The 12,664-nt window shown below is 34.9% G+C and overlaps 1 protein-coding gene across 4 annotated transcripts in view; it reads left to right on the top strand.

The window, feature by feature from the left end:
- Positions 1-12,664, top strand: part of LOC134848310 (uncharacterized) — a 44,752-nt gene that overhangs the window by 19,453 nt on the left and 12,635 nt on the right. For all 4 annotated transcript variants that reach the window (XM_063865708.1, XM_063865704.1, XM_063865705.1 and 1 more), the window contains one exon: positions 2,198-3,486. In XM_063865708.1, coding sequence (XP_063721778.1) covers positions 3,262-3,486 — 225 coding nt within the window. In that variant the 5' untranslated portion in view covers positions 2,198-3,261. The remainder of the gene's footprint in view (positions 1-2,197; positions 3,487-12,664) is intronic.

The following is a 12,664-nucleotide window of genomic DNA, read 5'->3' as shown; positions in this document are numbered from 1 at the left end:
AAACTGTGCAAAAACGTGTTTCTAGGTGCCATCGATTGGCTTACTCTCGACTAGGTCTTCTCAGATACGAATCCTCTGATGACCTTCAAAACTTCTTTTGACCAATGCAAAGCGAGTTAGTAAAAACACAAAGGCGAAGCAGAGCTCCGCAAAAAATATATCGCGCGTTAATTGCCCAAAATTTGCCAAAATGGCAATCTTTAAACCCCCATAACTTTACAAAAAATGATCACAGGTAAAATATCTTTTCAAATTTGAGCTCAGGACAACAACACCTTTTGATGTCTGACAAAATCTATTTTAAGCAAACGAGTCACTGCAAGCAGTTCACGTCAAGTTCATCAAATTGATGTGCTGATTTACCTATCTACGATCTGGAAATTTTGGATAAGCTGATTTACCTATCTGTAAAAACTGTGCAAAAACGTGTTTCTAGGTGCCATCGATTGGCTTGCTCTCGACTAGGTCTTCTCAGATACGAATCCTCTGATGACCTTCAAAACTTCTTTTGACCAATGCAAAGCGAGTTAGTAAAAACACAAAGGCGAAACAGAGCTCCGCAAAAAATATATCGCGCGTTAATTGTCCAAAATTTGCCAAAATGGCAATCTTTAAACCCCCATAACTTTACAAAAAATGATCACAGGTAAAATATCTTTTCAAATTTGAGCTCAGGACAACAACACCTTTTGATGTTTGACAAAATCTATTTTAAACAAACGAGTCACTGCAAGAAGTTCACGTCAAGTTCATCAAATTGATGTGCTGATTTACCTATCTACGATCTGGAAATTTTGGATTCTTTTGTCAAATTTGGTTTTTATTTCTAAAAAACGCTAGTCATACAATTTTCATATATGGAAATTGTATGACTAGTGTTTTTTATTTCAAAAAACGAAAATAAAAAAAGTCAAAGTTTCAGTTGTAGCAGCCCAAAAAACGCCTAAATGTTTTGCCTGCAGTCAAATTGATTGTTCAAAGCGTTTTTTTCAAAAAAAAATTTTTTTTAAATGCTAGCCATACAATTTTCATATATGGAAATTGTATGATTAGAGTTTTTTTCATACCATTTTGTCCCTTTTTTTAATGAAGAGATACCAATTTCGATACCAAAACAACAATAAAATACCTTTGAAATTCGATTAAACTCATTTTGCAAAAATGTATGAAGTTTATATGACTAGCATTTTTCCATAGACTAAGTGTATGAAATTGTATGATTAGCATTTTCGGTTTATGGAGGTCACCCCGGGCATGCACTATACTTAAAATTACCACCTATTGTAGCATATCACCCGTTTTTCTTGATCCACGGGTTTTTTTTGAAAATTATGTTGGTGTCCAAATGGTGACTTCAAGATTTTATAAATTATACAACACTATTTCCAGAACAAATAAGACCTCCGTGGAGAAAAACAAAATGTTTTTGCTGACCAAATGCAAGCAAAATGAAGATTTTTTTTGAGAATTTGTGTGTGCATGTATGTGGACTAGGGTACCAGCAAAATTTTTTGTTTGTAGCATAATAATAGCATAAATTTTTGTTGGTAGCAATTGCAACGCCTTGCACCTCAGGGATTCGAACCCCTTGCCAACCAAAGTGTCATTAACTGACAATTTTTGAAAGAAAATTAATAATTCTGGATTGCTCATTTATGTGAAGAATTTTCTTGATCCGCCTCTATACTGTCAATTTTCTTCTGCAGTAATCAAAAAACTATTACGTCATTCAAGTAATTTATGATTGGAAGATTTAAAAACTGACGAAAAAAGGAAAATCATCTTTTCTGAGCCACTGGCTTTGTTTTTATAAATCTGTCAGTAAAAAATAAAACAGCGGATTGCTTTAAATAAAACTTAGCGGTTCATTTATTTTTACTATCACATTTTTTGTTTGGTCAGATTTCGAAGCCGAATCGATTTTAAATTATGCCTACTATTTTTTTAGTGAGAAAAAGCTTTCGATGTGAAGTTGCCAAATTTTCAAGCAGATTTGCTAAATTTCAGTTCTGGCGTACTTCAATTTGATTATCGAGAAGAATTTTTGGCAGAGGCCACAAAAAAATCTTCAAGTTAAAAATCCCTGGAGGATTTTGCAAAATCAGCACTTGAGCTTTAACTCTAGTTTTCTTTTTGTAGCCATGTCTCGAGATTTAAACAAATTATGTGCCTAATTGAAACAGAAGTTCTATTTCAGATGCACTACCGTCACTAAACACCAAATCTTGCAAAGGCCTTCTTTTCTGATGGATAGAAAATAGCCCAGCGTTTGAACTTATAAAACAGATTTCCTAATTTAAACTACTCGAATGACCCAATAAGTTAAATTTCCATTAACTCCATTGCAAATTAAATTACGCTGGAGAGCAAATTCACTTTACAAATAAATCAGTTCATTCGATTTGCTTGTTTACCCAATTTCAACGAAGAGTTTTTTGACAAAAAAACAGACAATCGAATGTTATTTATTCCATAATTTACTTCTTACAATTTGAACCAATTCTTTAAAAAATTAAGATATGCATTACCATCTCTGAACATAATCTCTGCCTGACGACCCAAAAGTTTTTACCCTCTTGGGAAAACTAAGAAGCTAAATGTCAGTTAATTGATACAAAAATGTAATGAAATATCTCACAAAATGCTCTACAGACAGAGATTCTTATTTACTTGCTTTTTTCTTTATTCCGGAATTTACACCCAGTTAAAAGCGAAATTCTAAAAATTAACCCCCCTTTTAATGGCAATATAGGTGAAAAGGCAGAGAGGAAAAATTTTCATTCTTCTTCTAAACAACTATTAGAATCATAAAAGCACCAATCTAAATTTTTTCGATAAATCATTAATTTCTCTAACTTTTAGCTGCTTTATCTTAGCTTAACTATTATAGATTTGAATAACTGAAACCCTTCTCAAATTAATTTTAAAAAAATGGTTAAACAATTTTTGAAATTTTTTTCCAAAAACGTACCAATATTTTCTTAATTGATAATAACAAAGTTTAAACGCTAATTTATTGTTCCAGACTTTCACTTTCTTGTAAAAAAAACTACTGGTAATTCGCTTGCTTTGATTTTTTTCTGACATTTTGAATCAGAATTTAACCAGAACATATCATTGATGGTTGAGTTAAAACTCTGAAAAATTATCTTATTTTACCTTAAACAATGGCTACTTCCGTTTATTTCCTTTAGAACTGAAACTTTGATTATTATTCCAAAAAATAAAATAAATCTTGATTACTTATAATGAGGCCAAGTTATGGGCCATTTGAAAGAATTTAGTCATGGAAATCTAAGCAACGCTTTTGCGATACTTTCTTCTACAAAAATTGAACCCAACTACCATCAGTTTAATTATATAACAACATCCAACAGCTTAACAATTTCCTATCGGCAGGTGACATACAAGAGAAGTCGTCGACCATACATTTGGAGTCCCGAAACTATGGCCAGTTTAGTAGTTTTGGCGGCAGTCTCCTGTCAGGTATGCACGCAATGATTCATGAAAACCAATCTTAGACACCTCCTAGAATTAGTCAAATCATCTTATAGAGAAAAGACGGTTTGACTTAAATAATTGCCAGACTTCTGTTGTTCCGCTTTTTATTTAAACAACATTTTGTTAATTTAAACGCACCTGAAACAGTTTGCTATCTTGTCAAAAAAATAGTTATCTAACTGAAATGCATGCGCTAATTTCTGGTTTAGGGATCTAAATAGATGATATTTTTTTCAAGTTTTAATGAAAACTCATGAAGGAAAAAATCCATTTGATTCCAAATATCGGCTTAAAGGGCTACGAAAAGCGCGTTTCAGAATTATTCTTTCCTTTAAATCAAGTTTTATTTTCGGTTTTTAGTGATTTTTGTGGTACCTTCATTTTTAATGATGCCTTTATTTAGGTAGCCATTCGCAACAATTTGCACTTCTGCAATAGACAGGTCATATTCATCTTTGGCGAAGTTTTTTTTTGTCTTTTTAAACTCTTTCATTAGTTATTTTATTATGATTGTTATTATGATGATAATATAAGTTTAATGTTTTTCTACAACATTGAAAATTCGTTTGGATTGTCACCTGCGTCTTTAAATTCAGAGTAGAACCCAGCAACCCATATGGGTTCGTCAGCTGTTTTCTCATAGTTACTCATATTTGATATGTTCATTAGTGTACAGTGCTGATTTAAATTATCCGGACAAAAGGAAAAAAGCTTGAACTTTCAAACACGTTTTACTCAAATTGGGTTAACTTTGACAAAAATCGAAGAGAACAAAAGTAGCTTAGAATTTCATCAGAATTAATATGATGAAATTTTTTCTTCGAAATTCTCAATCCAAATTTTACCCCAAAAATGGGACATTTTGGTTTTGTTCGATTATTCAAAAATTACGCTGAAACTACTTTGTTAATTGATAAAAAATATACATCACAAGAAGCCTTTTACACAGCCCAACAAAAGTTCCAAAAAAGTTTAATCTCCAAAATTTTGCGTAAAATGTTGAAAATTTGTTTTTAAGCAAAGATTTTGGTTTTTATATAGTGAAATCACATACCTTGACTATCAAGCAAAAATATTTTCTCTTACACAGGTTTTTGGATTTAACCCTTCTAAAAATTTGTTGAGCTGTGTGATATATATATTTTTGTCAATAAACAAAGTAGTATCAGCTTAACTCTTGATTGATCGAGCAAAACCAAAATGACCCATTTTTGGGGCAACATTTTGGTTGAGAATTTCGAAGACAAAATTGCACCCAAAAAATTTGATAAAATTCTCAGCAATTTTTGGTCTCTTCTCTTTTTATCTGATGTTAACCCAAGTTGAGAAAAAATGTGTTTGAATTTCAAGTTTTGTTCCTTTTGTCCGGATAATTTAAATCAGCACTGTATAATTACTACGATGAGAAATTAATTCATCTTCTTAGTTGAATAGTAGTTAAATGTTGTTGTTCCGGTATTATGAGTAAGTTTTTTTTTAAAAAAATTCAGTTTGATTAGTCATTGTTCTAGTTTTTATTCCAGTTGTTTTTGTTTTGTTGGTTAGATCTGCTTCCATCATGTGAAATCTTTCCTTATGTTTTCATTATGCTCTGAAATCAAGCCAATCAAAAAGAAACAGAGAAACAAGTTTTTTTATGATTTTTGTTTACAAATAGGTTTACACAAAAAAGGAAACAAAGACAAAAAAAACGATATATACAAGAGTCATAATCACCAGAGCAAAATTTATTTAGTGATTTAAAAAACGCAAAATTGAATTCATAAAATATTAGCAACTTTATACAGGAGTAGCGGTTTTGATTGACACAGATTGTTTCGACCACAATCTACTACAAATCGGTGTGTCTTGGCAGGTGGTCTAAAACCAGTTCTTTTTGTGAGAATGACTGGAATAAAAAAAATTTAACAAAACAACGCGCAGATTTGCAGAATGATGAAATGATGAACTGTGTTCGATGTGAAAACTGAAGAAATATACCTATGAAAAAATTAAAGGAGGGCGAGAGCAAAAATTGAAGAGTATGATTTTCTATAAAGAGGTACTGAAAAACCAATGAACAGAAAAATTGTTTTAAAATTTTATTACTCTATTCCAAAAGGCAATTGGAACATTAGAGTCTTCGCCCTGATACGAGCAGTTTTGTTTCTTAGGGCTCCAATTCTAAAAAAGATACATCTTTTTATCATAAAGTACATTTTGTGCGTCAAAAATCTACCTTGTTTTTCCAATTCCATGCGAGTGGTTGTTGAATCAGTAGCCTATTTTTGTTGAAAACAGATATTGATCTCATGAAAATCTACCTTGTTTTTCCAATTCCATGCGAGTGGTTGTTGAATCAGTAGCCTATTTTTGTTGATCAGTGCCTATTATATTGATCTCATGGAAAACGGAAGATGTTGCTTGTACAATTTTTTTGCGATAAAATAGATGTCCTTAAAAGTACCGTCGAAAATTTTTTAGGTAGATCAAAATGGTTTTCCGAGCTTTCCCCAAGCACTACAAAGACCCTGAAAGAACCTTGAAGACGTTTTTTGGCATTTTTGGGAAGTTTTCACCAAGAAGTTGCGTTCTTTCGGCGCGCGCTGACCCCTCCTAAAACTTGGGGTTTCCAAAAATGGATATCTCAAAATAGTACAAAGGGGGACCCTTTGGGTCGGCAGGTGGTTCCCCTCAGAGATTTGACTCTCTCTCAAACCAAAAGGTCCCCTTTGGTATTATTTTATGACATCGATCGGAGACCAAAACACCCTAAAATTTAGTACCACACTCCCCTTGGGATAACTAAATTTTTTATTGTATACTTATAAAATTTAAAATAACCATGAGTTTTAGTACTCAGTTTTAATCAGTTTTGAACAGATTTTTGATCTTCTGCAGGAACCCTCGCGTTTCATTTTTCCTCTGGTCTATTTTGTTCCTCTACCAAATTGTCATCAAAGTTTAGGGGGACCCGCCATGCAGCATTCCAGGTTTTTGCAAGGTTCAGTGCCTCGATTCCAAACTTTCGATGAAAAAGATGTTTCAAGCAATCCTAGTTTCGTCTCCACCGGCTTGTTTACATCAGTTTTAAACGTTGCCAGTTTAATCCTGTACGCCTCCAGCGCCGCCTTATTGAGATCTGCGATATCCTGCTGTGTAGTAATGAGTTTGACTGAATGTTTGACAGGATTTCCATATCGACTGGGACCTTTGTTTTTTGTCTGCCTTCCACTGCGTCTCACAGTTACGTCGCTTTCGCCTGATTCGTCTGAGAATCCTTGGGCTGCGTTGTTGTCTTCATCGCCGCTCGTGTCCATAGTTTTCAAAACATTTTCTGCAGCCCTCTGCACTCCTCTTGTCAGGACCTGGTCGGCTAACAGATTCCAGTCCTCTGGGATTAGGTCGCGGCTATGGAATGTTTCCAGTATTTTTTCCGCTGATGTCATTCGAGCTATTTCTTTGCTCTAAACTTTCATCTCCTTCCTTGGGGTGGACGTGTTCACCGTATAAGCTTTCGCCGTAGTTGACAGTTTGTTTGTTTCCTCATGTTCGTCTGTTTTGTTTTTCTGACTTACTGCTGCTGCAGCTTTTTGTTTTCTCGCCCCTTGACAAGTTCGCTTTTTGTCCTTTTTTCTGACTCCTTTTGGTTCCGAGCTACTCGCGTTTCCCAACACTGGATCAGCATTGTTGGGTTTGGCCCTCTTTATTGCAAAGTTCAGCCATCCATTTACCTCTATGTCTTTAGATGTTACATTCTGTTGGCTATCTTGGTATAGCGCCGCTGTATTCTCCATTTCCGATCTCTCCTGGATTTCAGGCTTTTCTTCTGACTCGCTGTTTGTTTTTTTTGTTCCGCCGTCTTTTTTCCTTGTTCTTGATTTGGGTTCGTTTCCATGAGGGCTTCTTCTTGATTGAACTTTTTTTTGGCTTTTGTCTCTGAGGTCACCGGTGTCATTTTTTGATTCGGCGATATCGCTCTTTTTAAAGATTGCCCCCGCCGCTGTTTTTACTGTGTGTGGAGCTTCCGATTGAACTTTCCGCTTTAAAGGATTCGTTAAAACCTTCCCGCTCTTCCTGCTTTCATCTTTCCTCAGTAGATTTGGTGATCTTTGGCCTTCCTCTTCTGGCTTGTCCTCGATGAAACCGTATTCCCACGAGTATAGGAGCTCTTTTCTTAAATATGGGTTAATTGTGCTCGTCGCGTCGTTTATCCGCTTTATATCCTTAGCTGACATGTCCCTCCGGGTCGTATTCCATCGAGCATTTGCTTCGAGCAATGTCTTTAGGGCTTTAGCCCGGTGTCTGTCCTCTGCTGCTTTGCCCTTTTCTCACAATTTTGACGCTATCCCTTGACTGATCTATCTGTCTTTTTAGTTGTGAAGCAGTGAGGGCTGAGCGCTCCAGGTGTTCCTTATCTAAACGATCAAAGTTTTTAATGAACTTATCCCTTAAGATTTTGAGCTCAGTTTTTGGAAGTCGTCCAAAATGAGCTTCGAATGGGGAGCAGTTGATCGTTTTTTGTTTGCTACATCTAAGATCTCGAATTATCGTGCTAGGAGCAAGTTTTATTGATCTTACATTTTCGTCCAATAACAGAAGTCCCAGTCTTCGTTTGATGGTTTGTATGGTTCGTTCGACCAGACCACATCCCCTGTGGTCCCCCACTGGGCAGAATTTTTGATCAATGGGCAGAATTTTTGTTAAAATTTGATAGCTCGTTTGAGAACTTCATCTGGTGCGAATGTTTTGAATGTCAATATATCTTGCAATGCAAAACTTTTCAATCGGGATATGAATAGATCTCGGACCAGTTCTTCTTCCAATCCACCCAATTCGGCCGTGGCTGCTTGTGCAGTTAGTGCCACATGAAAAGACTCCAAGGTCTCTCCGGATTCTTGTGCTCTGCTGAATAATCTATATCGCTCATACGTGTTGTTTTTCGTTTTTTCAAATGATACCTTAGCCAATCTCACCATGTCTCTGAACTCCAGTTTTGATATTTCAATATGTGAAATTTTCTGCACGAATTTTTTCCACTTCTGTGCCTAGCGCCAGGAATAAACGAGACTTAAGTCGTTTTCGGACTTCATTGTAGAACACATTATATCCGACTTTGGGTCCGCGTTCCCTTCTTTCTTGGTTTTCGAGTATTACTTTGTCTCTTCTTAGTCTATCTCTCGCTTCCCGGTCCGTTACTGCCTGTGCATATTCGGTTGCTCCCGGAGTTTCTGGGCGAGGCATTGGCTCATCAATGATTTCTTTTGGTTCTTCTAGTAATATCTCAATATTCACATTTTTTTTCACCGTCACTGCAAACATAAATTGGTCCAACCGAATTTTAAATTTCCACGGTGGATCCGAACTAGCTGATGTCCAGAACACTGGAATACCCATGTCCATTCTGTTATCCTGTGAAATGATTCCTGCTGGCTGTGATAAGGTAATGAAATGCTGTAAGCTCAATTGAAAGTGATATAGTTTCAAGAGTTAATTTAAATCCGAAACTTTGTTTTCTCAATCAATAGACGGTTCTGTGAACCAGCTCACTTTGTCGTACCATTGTACGCAGAGCTAACGTAAAACTAAAGTCTACTCAGTGATCAACACTGAATGACTTTGACTTAAGTTTAGTAACAATATATATAATTATAGATACCGATATGCGTCCCAAGGTAAGTGTGCAGCGAGGTTAACATTGTTACTGCAGATGCAGTATGTGCTGTACGACATTTTCAGACAAATGTTTCCAGAAAACTGATTTTTTTGGCCCGTTTTTCAAACGTTTGCCTCAGACGCAAACTTTTTTTTGTCAAACTAGGGTTTTTACAGTTTTCTGAGTGTGCTAGGAAAATCAACTTGGTCGACTTAAAAAAAGATGGACAAAATGTTAGAAAATTTTTTGAAAATCCACCCCCAGTCGAGAAAATCATAGATGCGCACCTGTTTTCTGGGTAAACAGATTGACATTTGTGTTGTTTTTAAAATTCTAGTTTCAACACATATGAAGCACTTGTTATTCATTCTCACAAATTTTTTTTCAAAACAATCATAATGCAATCGCAAAAATTTTTTCGAAAATTATATGTTTGCATTGCATTGAAAAGCTTTTTGCTCCTCTTTGTTTTTTCTTTTCTCTTCTTTTTTCCTCTAGTGTTCATTAAGAAAAGACAAAGAGCGTTTTCTAACAGTTGATTAGGCCCCAATTTTGGCTTCAACAGAGCACAGAAATTAACTTCAATTCCTCAGACATTTTTTCTCAGGTCCATGGTTCAATTTTTAAATTTAATTACATGTAAGAATTTGCAGCAGAACTCCACAGACTATTAATTTAATCTAGATTTCTCTCTAATCAACCGAGCTCGGCGTCATAATTCTGAAAAATAAAGATTGTACTGCGCCGAAAAAATACCGTGTCGCTGAAATAATGAAAACCGATAATTCAGATTTCAATTATTTAGTCAAGTTGTTTTATCAATAAAATATTGATTATTCCAATTAGAGTGTTTTTTTTTCGTGTCAACGGCTTGAGACGAACTACTTGAGTGCTGCTTAGTTGTTCTTGCGCTTTCGAATATAATTTATCCAAATATAGTTAAAACCAGCTTCTTCCTCCGAAAATGCCTACTTGAGGGCTGTTATTTCTTGCGCTTAAACCGTCTAATTTTTATTCCTACTAAACCAGTTATACCTATTGGAGCTTAAAATGCTTGTTAGTTGTATCAGCACAAAAATTGCAAGAAAATTGAAACTAGTCACAAAATGCATCGCCAAGGAGTTTTTTGAATACAACAGTTTTGTTTGATGCGTTGAACGTTTTTTTCTGGGGACCTGGCTGCTTCTTAGCGTTTGTACCGGTTAGCATGCGCAGCTTATTCGGCATATAAAAACTGACGAGCAACCACCTACAAAACGAAGAAGCAAAAACTTCGTTTATCCAACACGTCTGTGTTTGAGCCGAACTCTGCGTAAATAGTACCCTGCCGCAGATCGAGCTTGTAATGACTCGCAACAAACAGTGACCGCCGCATAAGAAGTTTACATAACTTATAATTGTTCCGACTTTCGATACGAAAGTAACGGAATATTTGTGCTCGGGGTGGGTTTTTTTTTCTTCAGACAAATTTCGACTTTTTAACTAGCCATTTTTGACGGATTTTTTTTATATCATTCGAAAGGTATTGTTGTCCTGAGCTCAAATTTGAAAAAGATACTTCACCTGTGATGATTTTTCGTCAAGTTATTGGGGTTTAAAGATTGCCATTTTGGCCAATTTGGTACAATTAGCTTGCGATGTTTTCGCGCTATTAACGTGTAAGCGGAGAGTTAATCCGTCTTAGATATCGTTCCAAATTGGTTTAACGAAGCTTATTTGCCATAATTGATTTGTTACAAATAGCGAAATCTATCCTTTTGTACTTTAAATGGCTTGTGGGTGGATGATTTTGATAAAAAATTTCAAATTTTAGAAAAAAAAAATTCATTTTGTTTTACTAGTTTTAATTTTTTAATGCTATTACTGCTCCATAAACCTTAATAGGCAGTCGGAACATTCAGGGCTTCGCCCTGATACGAGTAGTCTTGTTTCAATTAAATCTTTTTTCATGTCGATGGATCAAACTTTTGCACTAGGACTGTTCGCTTGACAATGCAGCCTTTAAAACAAAGTACGCGTTTAAAATCAAATGTGGCTTTGAAATAATGAAAAAGGAAATTATCGAATTGCGCATGCTAATCGGTTTAATTGTAAATAGTTTTTTTTGCCCTTTCGATTCGACACAAAAAACAGATAGTGGCAAGCTTTTTGAATTGTACAAATGTTATCTATCCAGAAAAAACTGTAAATACCTTTTTTTTCATGTGATTCCTGCGAATCGCAGAGGAGCTATCAGTAGGCCTTAATAGGCCCATCGAGAAGAGTCGTCCATTTGTATTATCTCCCCACATTCCAGACTGTTTATTTCGTTTAGCGAAGCTCTTTTTTGTTTAGCGAACCTCAAGACCGTTTATTCAGGCCATTTATTCAAGTATTTTTGGACACGAGTGTGACATAGTTACCCGGGTTCACCAAACTTCTTATCATACAAATTTCCATACATGGGAAACTTCTTGCCATACAATTTAATACAATTCCATACGTACCGAAAATTTTATGAAATCTCTATGATAAGCTTTTTTCCACACATGAAAAATGTACAATAGGTGTTTTTCCATAATCCAAAAATTTGGTTTTTCGTTTCTAAATTTAATTTCTGAAAGATTTTGGGTTGCGCTTGTAACTGAACACAAGTGAAAAAATCTTGGTTTACTCGAAGCACCAAAGGTTGGAAGGTTTTGCATTTGCAATGAATAAAAAACGACCTGAATTGTCTTAGAGCTGTCTTGCACAAATGATATAACGAAATTTTTGATTTTTGGCAACACTTTTCAACGATGATCATTTTAATATTTGAGTTTTTAATATACCATACCTTGATTAAGGCATACATAAACATGCCATACAAAAAAGTAGGAGTTTTCAGCGTTTTTGAAAAAAGTTATATAGCCAAACGGAAAAGATCCAACCTTTGTGTATCCAGGACTACGTTATGCAACAAATCAATTATTGCATGCAAAATTTTTTCTTGGATTATGTTTGTTTGCGTAGAAAGTTCGATTTGCGGTTGAAAAATTAACAAAAATTTTTTTGGGGCAATTTCAAATTTACAAAAAATTTTTGTGTCGCTAACAAAAAAATGCTTGTCATAAAATTTCTATATATGGGAATTGTGTGATAAGCATTTTTTCAAAATTAAAAACCTGGTTTTTTTATTCGCAGATTGTTTTATAGAATCAAACAGCCGCAGAAATTAGTTTATGTCTTTTTTCAACCATTTTCAGAAATTCTATGAAAATTGTATGACAAGCGTTTTTCCACACATTTGTTGTTTGGAATTGTATGATGAGTTTTTTTTGTGCATGGAGGTCAACCCGGGACCTGCTACAAAATTATTAATTAAACTAAAATTAAAATAAGAAAGTTGAGTTCAATTGATTTTGGAATGGCTACGTAAATTCAAGATGTTGATAACTGCAATCTTTCAACAATCGTGAGAGAGTGACAGAAATCGACTTTTACACATTATCAATTTCGGGAGATCTGTCCCGACCTTGATCATCTAAGTTTAACTATTCACTTCACATA

This window comes from Symsagittifera roscoffensis, chromosome 6 (assembly GCF_963678635.1).
Source record: "Symsagittifera roscoffensis chromosome 6, txSymRosc1.1, whole genome shotgun sequence".
Taxonomy (NCBI): domain Eukaryota; kingdom Metazoa; phylum Xenacoelomorpha; order Acoela; family Convolutidae; genus Symsagittifera; species Symsagittifera roscoffensis.
The sequence above is the reverse complement of the archived record's forward strand: the minus strand, read 5'-3'. Positions and strand labels throughout refer to the sequence as shown.